Consider the following 25,714-nt stretch of genomic DNA (forward strand, 5'->3'; position numbering starts at 1 on the left):
ATTAGATTTTAATGCATTAAAGAAACAAATCTAAATAAGTCAACTGGAGTGTGGGTGGTAAGAATTTGGAAAAGACGATGCATTTGACCACTGTTTTTTGTTGTGTGGGTGTGTTGTTTATTCTGAGATGGAGTTTCGCTCTTGTTGCCCAGGCTGGAGTGCAATGACACAATCTCAGCTCACCACAACCTCTGCCTCCGGATTCAAGCGATTCTCCTGCCTCAGCCTCCCAAGTAGCTGGGATTACAGGGCATGTGCCACCATACCTGGCTAATTTTATATTTCTTTAGTAGAGAAAGGGTTTCTCCATGTTGGTCAGACTGGTCTCAAACTCCCGACCTCAGGTGATCTGCCAGCCTCAGCCTCCCAAAGTGCTAAAATTATAGGCATGAGCCTGACCACTGTTACTATTGGTTATAACAAAAATTCTCTGACTGCAATAGAGCCCAAGTAGATGCCCTATGAGTAGAATATAGAAACGTTAGTGTTTGAGCTATGACCACTTTTGTGGTGCTTTAGATTTATTTATTTAACACTATCTACTGTTTATTACTTTCAGGCATGGACCAAAGCAGTGAAGCATGTATGAAAAAGATTAGCAATGTGAATCTTGACAAACTTATAAATGACTTCTCACAGATAGAAAAGGTATGTAAAGACAGAAAACAATTGTAATATATAGGGGAACATGGAACAGATTTTGCCAAGGGAAGAAGTTGGGAAGAAAGAAAAATGTACCAAAAAATGATCAAGGTAATAATATATTTTGCTACACTCTTCTCTTTCATTTTAAAAATCCAAGTTTCAAATACATCTGGCTTTGACTTATTTGTACTAATACATCAAAATGTCCCTAGGACAGGGGAATAAATAATTTATGTACTTTTGCCAAAGTTAAACAGAAACTACATATGGTAGTCCCCCTTATCTGAGGTTTTGCTTTCTATAGTTTCACCCACATGAGGTCAACAGCAGTCCAAAAATATTAAATGGGAAAGTCCCAAAACAAACAATTCATAAATTTTAAATTCTGCACCATTCTGAGTAGCATAAGGGAAATCTTTCATTGTCTTTCTCAGTCTCGCCCAGGACGTGATTTATCCTTTTGACCAGTGTATCCATGTTGTATAGGCCAATTGTCTGTTAGTCACTTGGTAGCCATCTTAGTTATCAGAAGAGTGAGTACAGTACAATAAGATAATTTCAGACAGAGAGAGAGAGACCACATTCATGTAACTTTTATTACAGATATTATGGTTGTTCTATTTTATTATTAGTTATTATTGTTCATCTCTTACTGTGCCTAATTTATAAATTAAACTTTATCATAGTTAAATTTGTAGAGGTAAAAACATTATAGAGTTCAGTATTATCTGAGGTTTCAGGCATCCACTGGAGGTCATCAAACATATCTCTCCATGGATAAAGGGGGATTGCTGTACTTGAAAACCTAGGTTGTCTATAAACTCAGGAATGGTTTTAGTAAACATTGAAGTAGATGCATATTTCAGTCTGTTATTATAGCTACTCATTTTTTAGTATTTCCTTTTCTATCTGTTCCCTTTTCCTTCTCTTTTGCCTAAAAGCAAAGCCATTTAAAGTCTCTCTCTCTGAGTCTGGACTAATGGTAGACCAAACCCACAAGTGTATATTGGGGTTTTCCTCCCTCCTTTGCCTTCAATAGCTGTTGAAAAATGTAGGTGGTTAAATGAAAGAATTGGGGAGTGACTTTGCGAAGCAAGAATGGGAAGGAGAGTACTACTTATCTCTATTTTCTCTTCTTTTTTGATAATTATTTTCTATTTCTTCTTTTCCTCAGCACACACACACAAACACACAAATGTCATAATGAAATAATTTTTATGATCATAGGTATTTTAAGGTAACATTATGAGCATTTTTTAAACAATAAAGTTAAGTGTTCTTAACCAAGTGATTCTTAACATAATAAGAGAGAGAAGAGAAAGGAATAAGAAGCATTTTTGGTGAGAGAGGAATTAGTGCAATGATTTTGGAAATTTATTTGGAAATATCTGTTATATTCTTAAACATTTTAAATAAGAAATAAATGTTAATTTTTGAGGTGATGATGGTATTATGGCCATATTTTGAAAGAGTCATCTCTTGGAGATACATATGAATGGAAATATTAACAGATGAAATAACATAAGGTCAGAGAGTTGCTTTGAGATCAATTCAAAAGTGATGAGACTAGGGTAGTGGGTAGAGATATAGATTACATAAGACTGTTCGTGAATTGATTTTGAAGCTGTTTGAAGAGTATATGGAGGCTTATTATACTATTCACAAAGATATCGAAGCGATATGGTTAAGAATGTTTATTCATTACAAAAATTAGAATATGGCCTCTCTCTCTTTTTCTCTCTCTCTCTGACTCAATAAGAGACTGGTTAAATAAATTACAGCATATTCAAAAATGAAACTCAATGTAGCTGTTAAAAAGAATGAGGTAGATCTATGTGTGCTTACATGACATCATCTTCCAGATAATAGTACTAAGTGGAACAGCCAAGGCACAGAACAGAATATAATATGATTTTTTTCTATATCTGTACAGTCATAAAATTGTTTTGAAACATATATAAGGAATTGTTAACCATGGGACTGAGAGTTGAATAGTTGGAAAGAAAGTAGTTCTACTGAGAGTTGAATAGTTAGAAAGAAAGTAGTTCAAGTTAGGTCATATTTTTACTTTTCATTTATAACTAATAGTCTGTTTTAATATCTTATCATGTTACTTTTTAATTTGAAAATAAATTGGGAAGTGGGATTATTTTAGATACAGTCATATATTGCTCAATGACACGGATATGTTCTGAGAAATGCATTATTAGGCAATTTTGTCATTGTGCAAACATTATAAAGTATATTTACATAAACCTAAATGGTGTAGCCTACTACACACTTAGGCTTTATGGTATAGCCTATTGCTCCTAGGCTACAAAGCTATACAGCATGTTACTGTACTGAATATTGGAAGCAATTATAACATAATGGTAAGTATTTGTATACCTAAACATAGAAAAAGTAAAGTAAATATATGGTATAAAAGTTAAAATTGGTACACCTGTATAGGGCAGCTCCATTATAATCTTGTGGCACCACTACTATATATGCAGTCTGTTCTTGATCAAAATATCATTAGGCAGTACATGACTATATATGTATTTTGTTATTAGACTTTCAGATATTAAGTGGTTTGTATTTTCATTAGTCTTTATTACTTAATACAAAATTAAATTAGCAGCATTGATTCGTTAATAATATGTAATCTATTTCTTCTACAGAAAATGATAGAAACCAATGGAAAGAACAATATACTGGATATTCAGTTGGAAAAGACTAACTGTTTATTAAAAGTAATGCAAGCAAAGGAAGTCTCAGTTAAAGAAGGTTAGTTATTTGCTGCCTGAGGAATGCTAATTCTAATAAAAGTGCTTTTTAGTACAACAGTGATTAATAATTACACCATATGTTTGTAAAGTGTTTTAAGTCCACATAGAACTTTCCAGACTATCATCTCATTTTTATCCTTATTATAGCTCTGAAAGACATGTAAGACTGGTATTTTTACTCTACCTCACTAGTGAAGAAACACAGAATGAGAGAAGTTAAATAATCTTTCTGAGATTATTCAACTAAGAAATAGCCAACTGAAGTCTCAATACAGGCTATAAAAACTGTGGGAAAAAATTAAATTTGAATTTCTACCTAAAAATTACATCAAAATAAATGTCACATGTGTCAAAAATTTGTGTTAAAAATAAAGCTGTACACATATATTGATTGCCTCTGTCAACTGAGAGGGCCTAGAGGCAATAATGCTCCACTAACATTGAGCATACCTAGTTCCTAGATCTTGGTTCCTTAGACCATTCTCTAATAAAAGGAACCAAGGATTTTTTGAGACATGGATGATTATAAGACTGAGGCAGAAAATATATATGATAAACCTCAAGCATCTTGTAAGGCCAGAAAGTAAGAAAGTTCTCAAAAAACAAACAAAAAAAATACCCCACATTGATGGGAATATGTTAAAAGGGAGACAAAAGCCAACTGAAAGAGCAGTCGACAGCCAAAGCTGGAACAACATGAGATAGCCCAAAGTATAAAATAAACATCTATGAATCCTTACCAGTATAAATAAATGATTTAATGAGTAAACAACTGGGGAAGAAGAGACAAATTTTCTTTGCAGAAGAATTACAAATTACTTTTACAGATATTTTGCCCTCAAGGAAGAAAAGCATGGCTCCACACTTACTAAGCATGGGCTCAGTATAGTCACTTTCTTTACTATATTGAAGACACAGTATGGAAAGGGTGAGGGTAGGGTAAAAGTAACTACAAAGTGTAGAAACCTGACAAATACTACCTCAGCTACATGATCAAGGTCAACATAAATAGTTATATCATATTGATAGTATATACTCTTGATATGATATGATATGATATGATATGATATGATATGATATGATATGATGTGAAAGATGGCACTTATGTGTTCTTTCTCCCCAAAACCCATAACCCTAGTCTAATTATGAGATAAATATCAGAAAAATTCTCATAGAGAGATATTACAAAATGCCTGATCAGTATTTGCAAAACTGTCAGAGTCATCAAAACTAAGGAAACTCTGAAAAATTATTGCAGCCAAGGTTTGAAGAATAGCCCTAAAAAATAAAGTTTATTACCTGATCTGGAGATTGATTCTTGAGTTAATAAGATAAAAAAAAATTTTTAAATAAAATAAATAAAATAAAAATAAAGTTTATTAAAAGTCAAAAAGATGAAACCTCAGAAAAACTAGAAGAGAATATATGGTTTTTATTTTTATAATGGAGAAGGCTTTTCTTTTTTTTTTTTTTCAAAATTTTTTTTTATTTTATTTTATTTTATTTTTTATTGCATTTTAGGTTTTGGGGTACATGGGAAAATCATGCAAGGTTGTTGCATAGGTGCATACGTGGCAGTGTGATTTGCTGCCTTCCTCCCCTTCACCTATATCTGGCATTTCTCCCCATGCTATCCCTCCCCAACTCCCCACCCCCCACTGTCCCCACCCACCCCACTTCCCCCCAACAGACCCCAGTGTATAGTGCTCCCCTCCCTGCGTCTATGTGTTCTCATTGTTCAACACCCACCTATGAGTGAGAACATGTGGTGTTTGATTTTGTGTTCTTGTGTCAGTTTGCTGAGAATTATGGTTTCCAGGTTCATCCATGTCCCTACAAAGGACACGAACTCATAGTTTTTGATGGCTGCATAATATTCCATGGTGTATATGTGCCACATTTTTCCTGTCCAGTCTATCATTGATGGGCATTTGGGTTGGTTCCAGGTCTTTGCTATTGTAAACTGTGCTGCAATGAACATTCGTGTGCATGTGTCCTTATAGTAGAACGATTTATAATCCTTTGGATATATACCCAGTAATGGGATTGCTGGGTCAAATAGAATTTCTATTTCTAGGTCCTTGAGGAATCGCCACACTGTTTTCCACAATGGTTGAACTAATTTACACTCCCACCAACAGTGTAAAAGTGTTCCTATTTCTCCACATCCTCTCCAGCATTTGTTGTCTCCACATTTTTTAATGATCACCATTCTAACTGGCGTGAGATGGTATCTCAATGTAGTTTTGATTTGCATTTCCCTAATGACCAGTGATGATGAGCACTTTTTCATATGCTTGTTGGCCTCATGTATGTCTTCTTTTGTAAAGTACCTGTTCATATCCTTTGCCCATTTTTGAATGGGCTTGTTGGTTTTTTTCTTGTAAATCTGTTTTAGCTCGTTGTAAATTCTGGGTATCAGCCCTTTGTCAGACGGGTAGGCTGCAAAAATTGTTTCCCATTCTGTTGGTTGCCGATTCACTCTATTGACTGTTTCTTTTGCTGTGCAGAAGCTGTGGAGTTTGATCAGGTCCCGTTGGTCTATTTTGGCTTTTGTTGCCAATGCTTTTGGTGTTTTGGTCATAAAGTCCTTGCCTACGCCTATGTCCTGAATGGTTTTGCCTAGGTTTTCTTCTAGGGTTTTTATGGTGTTAGGTCTTATGTTTAAGTCTTTAATCCATCTGGAGTCAATTTTAGTGTAAGGTGTCAGGAAGGGGTCCAGTTTCTGCTTTCTGCATATGGCTAGCCAGTTTTCCCAACACCACTTATTGAACAGGGATTCCTTTCCCCATTGCTTGTTTTTGTCAGGTTTGTCAAAGATCGGGTGGTTGTAGATAAGTTGTGTCTCCGGCGACGCCTCTGTTCTGTTCCATTGGTCTATATCTCTGTTTTGGTACCAGTACCATGCTGTTTTGATTACTGTAGCCTTGTAGTATAGTTTGATGTCCAGTAGTGTGATGCCTCCTGCTTTGTTCTTTTTGCTTAGAATTGACTTGGCTATGTGGGCTCTCTTTTGATTCCATATGAAGTTTAAGGTGGTTTTTTCCAGTTCTGTGAAGAAGGTCATTGGTAGCTTGATGGGGATAGCGTTGAATCTGTAAATTACTTTGGGCAGTATGACCATTTTCACAATATTGATTCTTCCTAACCATGAACATGGAATGTTTCTCCATCTGTTTGTGTCCTCTCTTATTTCGTTGAGCAGTGCTTTGTAGTTCTCCTTGAAGAGGTCCTTTACGTTCCTTGTTAGTTGTATTCCTAGATATTTTATTCTCTTTGTAGCGATTGTGAATGGCAGTTCATTCTTGATTTGGCTCTCTTTAAGTCTGTTATTGGTGTATAGAAATGCGTGTGATTTTTGCACATTGATTTTGTATCCTGAGACTTTGCTGAAGTTGCTTATCAGTTTCAGGAGATTTTGGGCTGAGATGATGGAGTCTTGTAGATATACCATCATGTCATCTGCAAATAGGGACAATTTGACTTCCTCCTTTCCTAATTGAATACCCTTTATTTCCTTTTCTTGCCTAATTGCTCTGTCTAGAACTTCCAGTACTATATTGAATAGGAGTGGTGAGAGAGGGCATCCTTGTCTAGCCAGATTTCAAAGGGAATGCTTCCAGTTTTTGCCCATTCAGTATGATATTGGCTGTGGGTTTGTCATAAATAGCTTTTATTATTTTGAGATACGTTCCATCGATACCTAGTTTATTGAGAGTTTTTAGCATAAAGGGCTGTTGAATTTTGTCGAAGGCCTTCTCTGCATCGATTGAGATGATCATGTGGTTTTTGTCTTTGGTTCTGTTTATGTGGTGAATTACATTTATAGACTTGCGTATGTTGAACCAGCCTTGCATCCCTGGGATGAATCCTACTTGATCATGGTGGATAAGCTTTTTGATGTGCTGTTGCAATCGGCTTGCCAGTATTTTATTGAAGATTTTTGCATCTATGTTCATCATGGATATTGGCCTGTAGTTTTCTTTTCTTGTTGAGTCTCTGCCAGGTTTTGGTATCAGGATGATGTTGGTCTCATAAAATGATTTGGGAAGGATTCCCTCTTTTTGGATTATTTGGAATAGTTTCAGTAGGAATGGTACCAGTTCCTCTTTGTATGTCTGGTAGAATTCGGCTGTAAACCCATCTGGACCTGGGCTTTTTTTGGGTGGTAGGCTCTTAATTGCTGCCTCGACTTCAGACCTTGTTATTGGTCTATTCAGGGTTTCGACTTCTTCTTGGTTTAGGCTTGGGAGGAGGCAACTGTCCAGGAATTTATCCATTTCTTCCCGGTTTTCTAGTTTATGTGCATAGAGTTGCTTGTAATAATCTCTGATGATGGTTTGAATTTCTGTGGAATCTGTGGTGATATCCCCTTTATCATTTTTTATTGCATCTATTTGGTTATTCTCTCTTTTCTTTTTTATTAGTCTGGCTAGTGGTCTGTGTATTTTGTTGATCTTTTCAAAAAACCAGCTCCTGGATTTATTGATTTTTTGTAGGGTTTTTCGTGTCTCTATCTCCTTCAATTCTGCTTTGATCTTAGTTATTTCTTGTCTTCTGCTAGGTTTTGAGTTTTTTTGATCTTGCTCCTCTAGCTCTTTCAATTTTGACGATAGGGTGTCAATTTTAAATCTCTCCTTTCTTCTCATGTGGGCACTTATTGCTATATATTTTCCTCTAGAGACTGCTTTAAATGTGTCCCAGAGATTCTGGTATGTGGTGTCTTCGTTCTCGTTCATCTTTATTTCTGCCTTCATTTCAGTGTTTATCCAGTCTACATTCAGGAGAAAGTTGTTTATTTTCCATGAAGCTGTGTGGTTCTGGGTTGGTTTCTGAATTCTGAGTTCTAACTTGATTGCACTGTTGTCTGAGAGACTGTTTGTTATGGTTTGCATTCTTTTGCATTTGCTGAGGAGTGATTTACTTCCAATTATGTGGTCAATTTTAGAGTAGGTGTGATGTGGTGCTGAGAAGAATGTATATTCTGTGGATTTGGGGTGGAGAGTTCTGTAAATGTCTATTAGGTTTGCTTGGTCCAGGTCTGAGTTCAAGTCCTGGATATCCTTGTTGATTTTCTGTCTTGTTGATCTGTCTAATATTGACAATGGGGTGTTGAAGTCTCCCACTATTATTGTGTGAGAGTCTAGGTCTCTTTGTAATTCTTTAAGAACTTCCCTTATGTATTTGGGTGCTCCTGTATTAGGTGCATATATATTTAGGATCATTAGCTCTTCTTGTTGCATTGATCCCTTTACCATTATGTAATGTCCTTCTTTGTCTCTTTTGATCTTTGTTGCTTTCAAGTCTATTTTATCAGAGATGAGAATTGCAACTCCTGCTTTTTTTTGCTCTCCGTTTGCTTGGTAAATCTTCCTCCATGCCTTTATTTTGAGTCTTTGTGTATCCTTGTATGTGAGGTGGGTTTCCTGGATACAGCACACTGATGGGTTTTGACTTTTTATCCAATTTGCCAGTCTGTGTCTTTTGATTGGGGCATTTAGTCCGTTTACATTTAGGGTTAATATTGTTAAGTGTGAATTTGATCCTGTCATTTTGATGCTAGCTGGCTGTTTTGCCCATTGGTTGATGCAGATTCTTCATTGTGTTGCTGCTCTTTACCATTTCGTGTGTTTTTGGAGTGGCTGGTTCTGGTTGTTCTTTTCTATGTGTAGTGCCTCCTTCAGGAGCTCTTGTAAAGCTGGTCTGGTGGTGATGAAATCTCTGAGTACTTGCTTGTTAACAAAGGATTTTATTTTTCCTTCACTTATGAAGCTTAGTTTGGCTGGATATGAAATTCTGGGTTGAAAGTTCTTTTCTTTAAGGGTGTTGAATATTGGCCCCCACTCTTCTTCTGGCCTGTAGGGTTTCTGCTGAGAGATCTGCTGTGAGTCTGATGGGTTTCCCTTTTTGGGTAACCCGACCTTTCTCTCTGGCTGCCCTTAGTATTTTCTCCTTCATTTCAATCCTGGTGAATCTGATGATTATGTGCCTTGGGGTTGGTCTTCTTGAGGAATATCTTTGTGGTGTTCTCTGTATTTCCTGGACTTGAATATTGGCCTGCCTTGCTAGGTTGGGATAGTTTTCCTGGATAATATCCTGGAGAGTATTTTCCAGCTTGGATGCATTCTCTTCGTCACATTCAGGTACCCCTATCAAACGTAGATTAGGTCTTTTCACATAGTCCCATATTTCTTGTTGGCTTTGTTCATTCCTTTTTACCCTGTTTTCTCTAATCTTGCCTTCTCGTTTTATTTCATTGAGTTGATCTTCTACCTCTGATATCCTTTCTTCTGCTTGGTCACTTCGGCTGTTGAAACTTGTGCATGTTTCGTGAAGTTCTCGTGTTGTGTTTTTCAGCTGCATCAATTCACTCATATTCCTCTCTAAGTTGTCCATTCTCGTTAGCATTTCATCAAGTCTTTTTTCAAGGTTCTTAGTTTCTTTGCATTGGGTTAGAACATGTTCTTTTAGCTCACGAAAGTTTCTTATTTTCCACTGTCTGAAAGCTGATTCTGTCATTTCATCACACTCATTCTCCATCCAGTCTTGTTCCCTTGCTGGTGGGGAGTTGTGCTCCCTTGTAGGAGGAGAAGTGGTCTGAATTTGGGTGTTTTCATCCTTTTTGTGCTGATTTCTTCCCATCTTTGTGGATTTATCCGCCTATCGACTTTGTAGTTGCTCTCTTTCTGATTTTGGTAATTTTAAGTCTGCAGCAGCAGAACTCATAAACCCCCTTTTTCTTCCCTCCCGGTGTTCTGTCCCAGGGAGTTAGTGCTTTATGATTTTCCGCTGTCTTGTTGTTGCTTTCCCTGCCCACAAGGTGGCAGCCTAGTCGCACTCAGCCTGCAGAGGCTTCGCTGAGCTGCTGTGGGCTCCGCCCAGCTTCCTTGTGAACTTCCCTGCAGTCCTGTTTATATGGGTGTAGTTAGAACTGCTTCCGCTATGTTGGCCCGCCCCTGTAGTGACGGAGTCTCTGTAGTGGCAGGTTGCCGTGGTTACGGCAAATTGCCCTGGGAACTGCAGGGTGTGTCCTAATGGAGGACGCCCCTCCCCCACAGAGCTGGACCGACCCAGGTTCAGTTGTGTTTTCTGTGGTGCTTTCTTTGCCCAGGAGTCTCCTGGCTTGACTCCCTGTTTCAGCTCCCCTTGGACTCGGTTTCACTCACTCTGCAGGAGGTGCCACAGCCCTTGCCTCAGGGCGCAGGCCGAGTGGCTGCGCCAGTCAAACCAGCTGTGCTGGCGACCCGTGGGGCTCTTCCGCCTGTGAATCTCCTGGTCTGTGAGCAGTAAAAATCCGCTGCCCTGTGAGCCGTGCATCAGCTGAAGCGGCGGCTCTGAGATTCGTGGCGCATTTTTGCCCGGGGAATCTCCTGGCTTGACTCCCTGTTTCAGCTCCCCTCGCTGGCTTACAGGGGACTCGGTCGCACTCACTCTGCAGAAGGAGCCGCTGCTCACTGCCTCAGGGTGCAGGCCTAGTGGCCGCGCCACACAAACAAGTAGCACTGGCAACCTGTGGTGCTCTTCCCCCTGTGACTCTCCTGGTCTGTGGGCAGTAAAAATCCATCTGGAAATGCGGCGTCCACTCACCCTCTGCACTTTCTCTCGGAGCTGCAATCGCAAGTTCCTCCTAATCGGCCATCTTGGATCTCCTCCTGGAGAAGGCTTTTCTAAATGTATGACACAGCATATAGAAACGATAAAAGAAAAGATTTGTACATTTGGCTCTTTAAAAAATTAATAAACTTTTTGGAGCAGTTTTAGATTTACAGAAAAAAATGGAAAGTGCAGAGAGTTTCCATATACTCTCTCACCCCACCACTTCCCTATTATTAATATCTTGCATTAGTATAGTACATTTGTTAGAGTTCACGTGCCAATGAATACACTATCATTAACTAAATTTCATAGTTTACATTAGTGTTATGTCTTTGTGTTGTATAGTCTATGAGTTTTGACAAATGTGTAATGAAACGTATCCACCATTAAAGTATCAATCCAAATAATGGTTTCACTGCCCTAGAAAATCCCCAGTGCTCCCTTATTCACCCCTCCCTCCCTTTCTCTGCCTGAGCCCCTATCATCTACTTGTCTTTTTACTGTCTCTATAGTTTTGCCTTTTCTAGAATGTCATATAGTTGGAATCATACAATATGTAGTCTTTTCAGATTGAGTGTTCCCTTAGCAATATACATTTGAGTTTCCTCCATGTCTTTTTATAGCTTACTATCAGAATTTTAAAAATTGTATTGTTGCATGATGAATATACCACACTTTGCTTATCCATTCACTTATTAAGGAACATCTTGTTTGTATCTGAATTTTGGCGGTTATGAGTAAAGCTGCTATGAACATTCAGGTACAGGTTTTTGGGTGGACATAAGTTTCAAATTAGTTGGGTAAAAATTTCAAGGAGCACAATTATTGGATCATATGGTAAAGAGTATGCTTAGCTTTGTAAGAAAATGTCAAACTATCTTCCAAAGTGGCTGTATCATTTTATATTTCCACTAGCAAAGAATGAGAGATCTTCTTGCTCCACATCCTGGCCAGCATTTGGTGTTGTCAATGTCTTGGATTTTGGCCATTCTAATTGGTGTGTTGTAGTATCTTATTGTTTTAATTTGCAATTCCCTAATGACAAATGATGTTGACCATCTTGTAGTATGCTTATTTGCCAGCTGCATATGTTCTTTGGTAAGATGTTGATTCAGATATTTTGCCCATTTTTGAATTGGGTTGTTTGTATTCTTACGGTTGACTTTTGAGTTCTTGTTTTTGGATACCAGTCCATTATCTGATATGTTTTGCAAAGAGTTACTCCCAGTCTATGGCTTGTCTTTTCGTTATCTTAAGTATATTTCACTTATTATTATTATTATTATTTATTTTATTTTTTTTAGTGTAACAGGGTTTTTTTCTTTTTTTATTGTACTTTAGGTTCTGGGGTACATGGGCAGATCATGCAGGATTATTGCATACGTACATACATGGCAAGGTGGTTTCCTGCCTCCATCCCCTCGTCACCTACATCTGGCATTTCTTCCCATGTTATCCCTCCCTAACCTCCGCACCCCCACCCCCGCTATGCCTCCCTTAGCCCACACCAACAGACCCCAGTGTGTGATGATATTCCCCTCCCTGTGCTTTTGTGTTCTCATTGTTCAACACCAGCCTATGAGCAAGAACATGCAGTATTTGGTTTTCTGTTCTTGTGTCAGTTTGCTGAGAATTATGGTTTCCAGATTCATCCATGTCACTACAAAGGACACAAACTCATTGTTTGTTATGGCTGCATAGTATTCCATGGTGTATATGTGCCACATTTTCCTTGCCCAGTCTATCATCAATGGGCATTTGGGTTGGTCCCAGGTCTTTGCTATAGTAAACAGTGCCTCAATGACCATATATGTGCATGTGTCCTTATAATAGAATGATTTATAATCCTTTGGATATATACCCAGTAATGGGATTGCTGGGTCAAATGGAATTTCTATTTCTAGATCCTTGAGGAATTGCCACACTGTCTTCCACAATGTTTGAACTAATTTACACTCCCACCAACAGTGTAAAAGCATTCCTTTTTCTCCACATCCTCTCCAGCATCTGTTGTCTCCATATTTTTTAATGATTGCTATTCTAACTGTTGTGAGATGGTATCTCAATGTGGTTTTGATTTGCATTTCTCTGATGACCAATGATGATGAACATTTTTTCATATGTTTGTTGGCCTCATAAATGTCTTATTTTGAAAAGTGTCTGTTCATATCCTTTGCCCACTTTTGAATGGGTTTGTTTGTTTGTTTTCTTGTAGATCTGCTTTAGTTCTTTGTAGATTCTGGATATTAGGCCTTTGTCAGATGGGTAAGCTGCAAAACTTTTTCCCATTCTATTGGTTGCTGGTTCACTCTAATGATTGTTTCTTTTGCTGTGCAGAAACTGTTAAGTTTAATTAAATCCCATTTGTCTATTTTGGCTTTTGTCGCCAATGCTTTTGGTGTTTTAGTCATGAAGTCCTTGCCTATGCCTATGTCCTGAATGGTTTTGCCTAGGTTTTCTGCTAGGATTTTTATGATGTTAGGTTTTATGTTTAGATCTTTAATCCCTCTGGAGTTAATTTTAGTGTAGGGTGTAAGGAAGGGATCCAGTTTCATCTTTCTGCATATGGCTAGCCAGTTTTCCCAACACTATTTATTAAACAGGGAATCCTTTCCCCATTGCTTGTTTTTGTCATATTTGTCAAAGATCAGATGGTTGTAGATGTGTGATGTTTCTTCCAAGGCCTCTGTTCTGTTCCATTGGTCTGTATCTCTGTTTTGGTACCAGTACCAGTACCATGCTGTTTTGATTACTGTAGGCTTGTAATATAGTTTGAAGTCAGGTAACATGATGCCTCCAGCTTTGTTCTTTTTGCTTAGGATTATCGTGGCTATGTGGGCTCTTTTTTGGTTCCATATGAAGTTTAAAGTGGTTTTTTTCCAGTTCTATGAAGAAGGTCAATGGTAACTTGATGGGGATAGCATTGAATCTATAAGTTACTTTGGGTGGTATGGCCATTTTCACAATATTAATTATTCCTAACCATGAGCATGGAATGTTTTGCCATCTGTTTGTGTCCTCTCTTATTTCCTTGATATTTGACTTTTAATGATAGAAAAACTATGTAGCAAAAAAAAAAAAAAAAAAGACAAAAACAAACTAAATAAAATAGCAAAATGTTTGCAATGCATATCATAGACAAGTTAATGAAAAAAAGACCAATAACAATATAAAAATAGGTAAAAGACATAGTATAGTAGATCTCAGAAAATTAAAATCAAATGATTCATGAACATAAAAAAGATGTCTGAGCTCTCGCATAATTTAAAAATTCAATATGAAATACCATTTTTACATCAGGTTGAAAATAATCAAAAATTTAATATTTTATTGGCAAGGATATATAGAAACAGTCATTTAGGGGGTAAAATCTCTGTGAAAAATAGATTAACAACATCTATCAAAACTGAAAATTTATATTCCCTTTGACCTAACCATTTCACTTCTAGGAATCTTTCCTAAAGATAAACTTTTACATATGTAAAATAGTGAATATCTTTTTTGCAACATTGTTTATAAAAGCAAAAAACAATATAAACTGTCCCCCAGTGGAGATCTTGTTAAACAAATTATGATCTATTTATTTAATGAAATACTGTGCAGCTGATGAAAAGAATGAGGTAGTTTTGTATGACATAGAATAATCTACAGGATAGGGTGAATAAAAACAGCAAAGTGCAAAATAGTATGCAATTGTTTTTGTAAAATTATATCTACATACACAAAACACCCACTCTCCTAATATCTGTATGTCTCTGGGAAGATACAGTGTCGTGTAAGAGTGCCTGCCTTGGGAAGAGAGAAACTGGTTACTTTGGGGACAGAGATTAGAGAGATATCTCCTTTTCACTATGCTTCTGTATCATGTGTGTTATTTGAAAAAAATAATTCAAAAAAATACAATTTTGGAGAGGGCAGGGCAAGGTGGCAGAATTGAAAGCTTCATTGATTATGTCCCCACCCACCACCAGCAAGGACACCAAGTTAACAACTATCAACACAGAAAAATCACCTTAATAACAACTAAAAATCAGGTGACCACTCATAGTACCTGGTTTTAACTTCATATCACTGAAAGAGGCACTGAGGAGATAGAAAAAATGGTCTTGAGTCACTGATGTCACCTCTCCCACACCACCCACAGCTGTGGTGTGGTGCAGAAAGCATCTCTGGGTGCTGGGGGAGGGAGAACACAGCAATTTTGAGGTACTGAACTCAATGCTGTCCTATTAGAGCAGAAATGAAAACCAGATCAAACTCAGCTGACACCCACCCAAGGAGGGAGCATTTAAACCATCCCTAGCCAGAGGGGAATTATGGATCCCAGCAATCTGAACTTGAGTGCCTGCAAACCTTGCCTCCGAGGGCTACAGCACTCTGTCTCCAGGTAAACTTAAAAGGTAGTCTAGACCATAAGAATGGCAACTCTTAGGCAAGACTTGTGCTGAACTAGGCCCACAGACAGTGGACTCAGGTACTAGGGGCAGGTATGACACCATACTGAGACACCAGCTGGGGCAGCCAAGGGAATGCTGGCATCACCCCTCCCCTAACCTCACGCTATACAGCTTGAGACTCCAAAAGAGACCCCTTCTTTCCACATGAGGAGAAGAAAGGGAAGAGAGGGGAGGATGTTGTCTTGCATTTTGGATACCAGCTCAGCCACAGCAAGATAGAGCACTGGTTAGAGTCATGAGGCCTCTGTTCCAGGCCCTAGCATACAGACATTTCTAGATATATGCTGGGCCAGAAGGCAGTGGCCTTGAAGGAAAGGACTCACTGCTAGCAGCATTCATCACCTGCTAACTGAAGAGCCTTTAGGCCCTGAATAACCAGCAGTGATACCCAGGTACTGCATCAAGGGCCTTGGGTGAGCCTCTGAGACTTGCTGGCTTCGGGTGAGACTCAGCACATGACCAACTGTGGTGGCTGTAGGACAAAACTTCTTCTGCTTAAGAAAAGCAGAGAAGTAAAGGGGACTTTGTCTTGCATCTTAGGTATGAGCAAGCCACAGGGTGGAGAACACCAAGTGGGTTTCTGGAGTTCCTGATTCCAGGACTTAACTCTTAGATGGCATTTCTGGTCCTGCCCTGAGCCAGCAGGGAGCCCACTGCCCTGAAGGGTGAGTCTCAGTGGTGGGGGGCGCAGCAGTCATGACAAGCTGACTTAAGAATTCTTGGGCCTTAAGGGAACATTGGTGGTAGTCTGGCAGTATTTCTTGTGAACTGGGTTGACAGTGGCTATGGGGCAAGTCTCCTCTGCCTTTAGAAAATGGAGGGACTGCATCATGTGGTTTGAATACCAGCTCAGCTGCAATAAAACAGAACACTGGGTAGACTTCCAAGATTTTTTGACTCTAGCCCCTGACTCCTGGAAGGTACTTCTGGACCTACCCAGGATTTATTGGACCTCATTGCCCTGAAAGGAAGAACACAGCCCTGGCTGGCTTTGAAGCCTGTTGACTGTAGAGTCCCAGAGCCTTGAGCAAACATAGACAGTGGCCAGGGAGTGGGTGCAGTAGTCCTTGGGTAAGACCCAGCACTGTGCTTGCTTCAGGTCTGATGCAGTGCAGTCATAGTGGTAGTAACCGCAGGCATGCTTGTGTCACTCCACCCTCAGCTTTAGGTGGCTTGGAACAGAGAAAGAGAGAGAGAGAAAGAGAAACAGAGAGGCTATGTTTGGAAGAAAGTAAGGAAAGAGAACAAGAGTCTCTGCCTGGTAATCTAGAAAATTCTCGCAAATCTTACCAAAGACTATTAAGGCAGTACTTCTAAGAATGTGTAAGAACCACAGTGTTACTGGGCTTGGGGTGCCTCCTAAAGTGGACACAACTTAGATCACAACATCCACGTCCTTTCAACTATCCAGAAAGCCTTTCTAAGAGAAGCAGCTACAAATAAGCCCAGACAGTGAAGACTACAATAAATACCTACTCTTCTATGCCCAGGCATTGAGGAAAATCTACTAACATCAACACCATCTGGAGAAACATGATCTCACCAAATAAACTAATTAAGGCATCAGGGACCAATCCTGGAGAAACAGAGATATGTGACCTTTGAGACAGAGAACTCAAAATAGCTGTGCTGAGGAAACTCGAAGAAATTCAAGATAACACAAGAAGAAATTCAGAACTGTATCAGATAAATATAACAAAGAGATTGAAATAATTAAAAGAATAAAGCAGAAATTCTGGAGCTGAAAAAATGCAATTGACATACTAAAAAATGCATCAGAATCCTTTAATAGCAGAATTGATCACGCAGAAGAAAGAATTAGTGAGCTTGAAGACAGGCTTTTTGAAGATGACAGAGGAGACAAAATTAAAAAAAGAATAAAAATAATGAAGCACACCTACAAGATCTAGAAAATAGTGTCAAAAGGCAGTACTTCTATGAGGAGTCTGTGAGAACCAGTGTTACACAGTGTGTACCTAGTGTTACCACAGAGCCCTAAAACAGAGATAAAGAGATAGGGGTAGAGGGTTTATTCAAAGGGATAATAACAAAGAACTTTCCAAACCTAGAGAAAGATAGCAATATTTAAGTACAAGAAGATTATAGACACCAAGCAGATTTAACCCAGAGAAGAATACCTCAAGGCATTTAATAATCAAACTGCCAGAGGTCAAGGTTAAAGACAGGATCCTAGAAGCAGCAAGAGAAAAGAAATAGCATACAATGAAGCATTCATTGAAGACTTCAATGAAAAGTCTGGCAGCAGACTTTTCAATGAAGCCTTATAGGCCAGCAGAGAGAGGCATGACATATTTAAAGTGCTGAAGGAAAAAAACTTTTACCCTAAAATAGCATATCTGGTGAAAATATCCTTCACACGTGAAGGAGAAATAAAGAGTTTAACAGACAACAAAGGCTGGGGATTTCATCAACCAGAGCTGTCCTACAAGAAATGCTAAAGGGAATAGAAAGGTAAGGACATTAATGAGCAATAAACGATTACCTGAAGGTATAAAACTCATTGGTAATGCTATGCACACAGAAAAACACACACCATTATAACACTAACTGTGGTGTGTAAACTACTTTTATCCGAAATAAAAAGACTAAATGATGAACCAATTAAAAATAATAATTACATCTTTTCAAGACACAGTCAGTTCAATTAATATAAATATAAACAAGAAAAAGTTTAGAAAACAGGACAAAGTTAAGCCTTAAAGTTTTATTAGTTTTCTTTTTGCTTGTTTGTCTATGCAAATAATGTTAAGTTGTTATCAGGTTAAAATAATGGATTATAAGGTAGTATTTGCAAGCCTCACAGTAACCTGAAACCAAAAAAAGCAAACATCGGATGCACACAAAATAAAAAGCAAGAAACTAAATCATATTAACAGAGAAAATCACCTTAACTAGACAAAGAAAGGAAGAAAAAAAAAGGAAGACAATAAAATAACCTGAAAATTATAAAATGGCAGGAGTAAATCTTTACTTATCAATAAGAGCATTGAATGTAAATGGACTTAACTCTCCAATCAAAAGATATAGACTGGCTGAATGAATGAAAAAACAAGACCCATTGATCTGCTGCGAAACAAGATACACACTCTACCTGTAATGGCACACGTAGACTGAAAATAAAGGTATATAAAAAAGTATCTCATTCCAATGGAAAACAAAAAAAAGCAGAAATTTCTATACTTGTACTAGACAAAATAGAATTCAAGACTTTTAAAAACTTTAAGAAGATACAAAGAAGGTCATTACATAATGATAAAACAGTCAATTCAGCAAGAGGATATAACAGTTTGAAATATATGTGTGTCCAACACTGAAGCACCCAGATAGATGTATAAAAGAAATACTATTAGAGCTAAAGAGAGACATAGGCCCTAATGCAATAATAGCTAGAGGCTTCAACATCCTATTTTCAGGATTGGACAGATCTTCCAGACAGAAAATCAGCAAAGAAATATCAGACTAAATCTGCACTATAGACCAAATGAATCTAATAGATATTTATAGAGCATTTCATTCAAGAGCTACAGAATACATATACTCTTCCTCAACACGTGGGTTATTTTCAAGGATAGATGACCGTATGTTAGGCCCCAAAACAAGTCAAACCATTTTTTAAAAATAGAAATAATATCAGGCATCTTTTCTTACTACAGTGGAATAAAACTAGAAATTAATAAGAGGAATTTTAGAAACTATACAAACACATGGAAATTAAACAATGTATTTCTGAATGACCAATGTGTCAATGAAGAAATTAAAAAGGAAATCAAAAAATTTATTCAAACAAATGATAATGGAAAACCATTACCAAACATACCAAAATCTATGGAATACAGCAAAAGCAATACTAAGAGGGAATTTTATAGCTGTAAGTCCCTAAATCACAAAAGAGGAAACCCTTCAAATAAATAATCTAATTATGCCTCTTAAAGAACTAGAAAATTAGCCGGGCACGGTAGCTCATGCCTGTAATCCCATTTTGGGAGGCTGACGCAGCAGATCACGAGGTCATGAGATCAAGACCATCCTGGCCAACATGGTGAAACCCCATCTCTACTAAAAATACAAAAATTATCTGGGTGGTGCATGCCTGTAGTTCCAGCTACTTGGGAGGCTGAGGCAGGAGAATCGCTTGAACCCAGGAGGCGAGATAGTGTCACTGCACTCCAGCCTGGCGACAATGAGGCTCCATCTCAAAAAAAAAAAAAAAGAAAAGAAAAGAAAATTAAGAGCAAACCAAACCTAGAAGAAAAGAAACAATGAAGATCAGAGCAGAAATAAAGGAAACTGAAATGAACAAAAAGAAAAATACAAAAGGTCAATGAATCAAAAGTTGGTTTTTTGAAAGGTTAAACAAAATTGACAAACCTTTAGCCAGAATAACAAAAAAGGAGAGAAGATATAAATAAATAAAATCTGAAATGAAAACGGAGACATTACAGCTGATACTGCAGAAATTCAAAACATCATTAGTGCCTACTATGAATATCTATAGGCAAATAAGTTGGAAAAATCAAGAAGAAATGGGTAAATTCCTAAATACATACATCCTATCAAGATTGAATCAAGAAGAAATCCAAAACCTAAACAGGCCAATAACAAGTAATGAGCCATAATAAAGTCTTCCAGTAAAGAAAAGCCTGGGACCCGATGGCTTCACTACTGAATTCAAACATAGAGAAGAAATAATACCAATCCTACTCAAACTGTTCCAAAAGACAGAGGAGGAGAGAACACTTCCACACTCATTCTAGAAGACCAGTATTACCCTGATACCAAAATCAGACAGACACATTAAAAAAAAAAAAAATACAGGCCAATATCTCCGATGAATACTGATGCAAAAATCCTCAAAGTACAGCAAACCAAATTCAACAATACATTAGAAAGATCTTTTATCATGACTAAGTGGGATTTATCCCTGGGATGCAAGGATGATTCGACATATGCCAATCAATCAATGTGTTGTTACATCATATCAACAGAATGAAGGCTAAAAATTATACAACCATTTCAATTGATGCTGAAAAAGGATTGATAAAATTCAACATTCCTTCATAATAAAAACTCTCAAAAAACTAAGATAGAAGAAACATAACTCAACATAATAAAAGCAATATATGACAGACCCAAAGCTAGTACCATACTGAATGGGGAAAAACTGAAAGCCTTTCCTCTAAGATCTGGAACATGACAAGAATGCCCACTGTCACCACTGTTATTCAGCATAGTACTGGAAGCCCTAGCTAGAGCAATCAGACAAGAGAAAGACATAAAGGGCATCCAAACTGGAAAAGAAGAAATCAAATTATTCTTATTTGCAGATGATATAAACTTATATTTGGAAAAACCTAGAAACTACAAGAAAACTATTAGAATAGATAAACAACTTCAGTAGAGTTGCAGGATGTAAAATAAACATACAAAACTCTGTAGCATTTCTATATGCCAACAGTGAACAACCTAAAATAGAAATTTGAAAAGTAATCCCATTTACAATAGCTACAAATAAAATTAAATACCTAGGAATTAACCAAAGGATGTCCATACTACTCAAAGGAATCTACAGATTCAATGCAATTCCTATCAAAATACTAACAACATTCTTCACAGAAACAGAAAAAAATATCTGAAATTTATATTGAACTACAAAAGACCCAGATGGCCAAATCTGTCCTAAACAAAATGAAAAAAACTGAAAAAAAATGAAATCATATTACCTGGCTTCAAATTATACTACAGAGCTACAGTAAGCAAAACAGTATGATACTGGCATAACAACAGACACATAGACCAATATAATAGAATAGAGAACCCATGAACAAATCCCCACATCTATAATAAACTGATTTTTGACAAAGGTGCCAAGAACATACACTGATGAAAAGACAGTCTCTTCAATAAATGGTGTTGGGAAAACTGGATATTCTTATGCAGAAGAATGAAACTAGACTCCTGTCTCTCACCATACACAAAAATAAAATCAAAATGAATTAAAACCTTAAATCTAAGACCTCAAACTATGAAACTATTAGAAGAAGACATCAGGGAAAATCTCTAGGACATTGCTCTGGGCAAAGAGTTCTTGAGCAATACCTCACAAGCACAGGCAAACAAAGCAAACATAGACAAATGGGATCATATAAAGTTTAAAAGCTTCTGTACAGCACAGGATACAATCAACAAAGTGAAGAGACAACCCATAGAATGAGAAAAAATATTTGCAAACTAACCCTCTGACAAGGGATTAATAACCAGAATATATAAGGAGCTTAAATACCCCTACAGGAAAAAAAAAATCAAATAATCCAATCCAAAAATGGGCAAAAGATTTGAATAGACATTTCTCAGAAGAAGACATACAAATGGTAAACAGGCATATGAAAAGGTGCTCAACATCACTGATCATCAGAGAAATGAAATCAAAACTACAATGAAATCTCATCTCACCTGAGTTACAATGGCTTATATCCAAAAGATAGGCAATAACAAATGCTGGTGAGGATGTGGAGAAAAGGGAACCCTCGTACACTGTTGGTAGGAAGGTAAATTAGTATAGTCACTATGAAGAACAGTCTGGAGGCTCTTTGAAGAACTAAAAATAGAGCTACCATAGGACCCAGCAATCCCACTGCTGGGTATATACACAAAAGAAAGGAATTCAGTATATCAAAGAGATATCTGCATTCTTTGTTGCAGCACTGATTACAATAGCCAAGATTTGAAGGAACCTAAGTGTCCATCAACAGATGAATGAATAAAGAAAATAAGATACTCATACACAATGGAGTATTATTCAGCCATAAAAAAGAATGAGATCCTGCCATTTGCAACAACATATGGAACTGGAGATCATTATGTTAAGTGAAATAAGCCAGGCACAGAAAGACAACCATCACATGTTCTCATTTTATGAGATCTAAAAGTCAAAATATTTAAACTCATGGACATAAAGAGTAGAAGGATGGTTACCAGAGGCTGGGAAGAGTAGTAGGGGGCTGGAAGGGAGGTGGGGATGGCTAATGAGTACAAAAAAAAAAAAAAAAATAGAAAGAATGAATAAGACCTACTGTTTGTTAGAACAATAAGGTGACTATTGTCAATAATAACTTAATTGTACATTTTAAAGTAAAAATATACATTGTTTATAACTCAATTGATAAATGCTTAAGGGGATAGATACTCCATTCTCCATGATGTGCTTATTTCACATTGTATGCCTTTATCAAAACATCTCATGTACCCCATAAATATATACACCCATACATATATATATATGGGGTATATATAAATATATACCCCATATATATATATGTATGGGTGTATATATTTATGGGGTACATGAGATGTTTTGTAACCACAAAACATCTTATATAAACATCTTTAATACATGTTATGTAACCACAAAAATTATTTTTAAGAAATACAGTTTTACTTGTTCTAAATCTAATGTCCTTTCTACTGGATAGTATTTATCAAAAATAAAAGAACAAATGAGAATGACAACTTATGGAGCCAAGTGTGTAATAATTCACTTAGGAAGGAAGGGCAAACTACACATGATTGGATTTATTCAGCAACAAAGAATGATATATGGACATTTTATTTTCTACATCTGATGCCAGCCAGATAAAGAATTTCTTTGCCGATTAAAGATAGTAATAATATTAGTATTGAGAGCAAAGCACTACATAAAACTCTTTACATGTATAATTGCATTTAATATATCTATTATATGAAATACATATTAGTATTCATATTATTGGTTAATCTTAGAGCCTATATTTGAGCTCAGAATGATTATTGGTTTACTAAATTATATATAGTATAAGAAATAGCTTAACATTTGGACTTCTGGTTTTTAGGAGGAATTTAACAGGCCACTATTTTCAAATTACATAGTAAAATTCAACAAAAAAGAAATGTAGATTGAAGTTTGCAAAGATAATTACAAGTCATTCTTCAAAATTAGTGAATGGTATTCTTGTGAAGAATTTCTTATCTAGGTTCCATTGTAGAAAAATGTGGTGAGAGAGCCACCTTGTGTTCAAGTTTTGAAAATACACATTTTTGAAACATTCAGTTGCAGGGTTCTGTTTTCAATGTACAGACTACTGAGGTAATTCAGCTACTATATTCTATGATTCACTGGATTCATTACTCTAAAAGGCACAAAGACAAGTGATAGCAGAGTCTGTCTGTGCCTCTTTAATTTTTTAATTGTAGCAGCTAGCACAGTGAGACTCATGAAGCAAATTATCAGCTAATTTCTATCAAAAGTAATTTAACCACCATTCTCTTACTGGGAAATAGCAAGATTGATAAAATGGAGGATGACGGGAACTTTGAATGGATGATGGGGATGATAGGGAGAACAGGGAGGAGTGAAGAGCCACAATAGCAGAACCTTATATCATCATAAACGTTTAAACTTCTGCAAAATACTTTCATTTCTATCAGCATAGTTGAAAAAGTACATGAGACTAAGTGCAGAATCTCTAATTAAAAAGTGAAAAGTTTTGAATTCTTCCTTCACAATATTGGTTCTTTCATTCCGTTGACAAAATATATGTTATTTTCATACCAGAGACTCTCCACTTACCCCTTTTCTGCTTCAGCTTACTGTGATATTACCTATCCACCCAATAATCACTGAATAAATATTTTTGGATTGCCTACTATGGACCACAAGTGTTCTAAATACTAGGAAGAAATGGTAAGCAAAATAAAAAATAGTCTCTGCTGTTGTAGCCCTAATAGCTAAATGGACTTCTAAAGTAATAGAAGTTACCACTACTATTGCTATCCTTCTTGGCTGTTGCTGGTGGTAACCAATAGTACAGTCAAGGCTTGGATGTGCATGTCAAGGTTCTAATATTTTCAAGGAAACTTCTAACTCCTATTATGTCAGAAGCCATTGGCAGCAAAGTTGCCGAAGCCTTGGAACACTACTTATTGAGTTTTTACTTCTTTTATTGCTAATCTCTTGCTCTAAGACTCAGGCATAAGTACTAAGAGGACACATTGGAAGACAGTAAGAAAAGTGTTGTCCTATCCCATGCAATTGTACCACATATTGTCTTATACCAAAACAATATAATTTAACTTCCTTTCGTTAGGATGTTCTTTCATAGAAGATTTACATGAACATACTTCTTATAGTTCCCCAGACATGTGCAGGTGTGCCTTACTACTGGGGCAGAGATTGCTTAGGCACATGGTAGGATCAGTACTATTCTGTGCCTTAGGAAAGTCATTACTAAGTTTTGAAATTCATTTGACTTAATGAGTGAGTTAAAAGTAAAGGCTCACACCTTTAGTCCCAGTACTTTGGGAGGCCAAGGCAGATGGACTGAGGTCAGGAGTTTGAGACCAGCCTGGCCAACATGGTGAGATCCCATCTCTACAAAAATGCAAAAATTAGCCAAGCATGGTGGCATGTGCCTGTAATCCCAGCTGCTCAAGAAGCCGAGGCAGGAGAATCACCTGAACCCAGTAGGCGGAGGTTGCAGTGAGCCAAGTACACACCACTGCACTCCCGCCTGAGTGACAGAGCAAGAGTCTGTCTCGCAAAAAAAAAGTTATATTTTTCCTTTATATAATTTTCTTTAAGGTCCTTGTTTGCTTTATTACTATCTTGTAATTTCCAATTAAATATAATTATTATTACTATTTTTAGAGACAGGGTCTTGCTCTGACACCCAGAATGGAGTGCAATGGCATAAGCATAGCCCCTGCACCCTTGAACTCTTGGGTTTATGTGATCTTGCTGCCTCAGCCTCTTGAGTAGGTGGGACTACAAGGTGCACACCACCATGCCTGGCTTAAATATTATTTTATTTTAATTATTTCAACTGAGAGAATAATTCCAAAATTGAAAGAAGGTATTTTAAAATAAATTTACTTTTTTGTTTTAGAATGTGCTACTCTTCATAATATAATAAAAGGTCTACAACATACCATTGAATATCAACAGAATTTGAAAGGTAAGTTAGGGGCTGGGTGTGGTGGTTTACACCTGTAATCCCAGCATTTGGGGAGGCCAAGGTGGGTGGATCACCTGAGGTGGGGAGTTTGAGACCAGCCTGACCAACATAGAGGAAACCCCATCTCTACTAAAAATAGAAAATTAGCCAGGCATGGTGGTGCATGCCTGTAATCCCAGCTACTCGGGAGGCTGAGGCAGGAGAATCACCTGAACCTGGCGGGCAGAGGTTGCAGTGA

General features: G+C 37.2%; 1 protein-coding gene across 1 annotated transcript in view; it reads left to right on the forward strand.

The window, feature by feature from the left end:
• Positions 1-559: 559 nt before the first annotated feature.
• CCDC152 (coiled-coil domain containing 152) overlaps positions 560-25,714 on the forward strand; it is a 63,381-nt gene continuing 38,226 nt past the window's right edge. Inside the window, exons 1-3 of the mRNA XM_064375945.1 lie at positions 560-648; positions 3,309-3,414; positions 25,408-25,476. Of these exons, the coding sequence (XP_064232015.1) occupies positions 562-648; positions 3,309-3,414; positions 25,408-25,476 (262 nt within the window). The 5' untranslated portion in view covers positions 560-561. The remainder of the gene's footprint in view (positions 649-3,308; positions 3,415-25,407; positions 25,477-25,714) is intronic.

Source organism: Aotus nancymaae, unplaced genomic scaffold (assembly GCF_030222135.1).
Source record: "Aotus nancymaae isolate 86718 unplaced genomic scaffold, 86718_ANA_hifiasm-v0.15.2.pri h1tg000014l, whole genome shotgun sequence".
Taxonomy (NCBI): Eukaryota; Metazoa; Chordata; class Mammalia; order Primates; family Aotidae; genus Aotus; species Aotus nancymaae.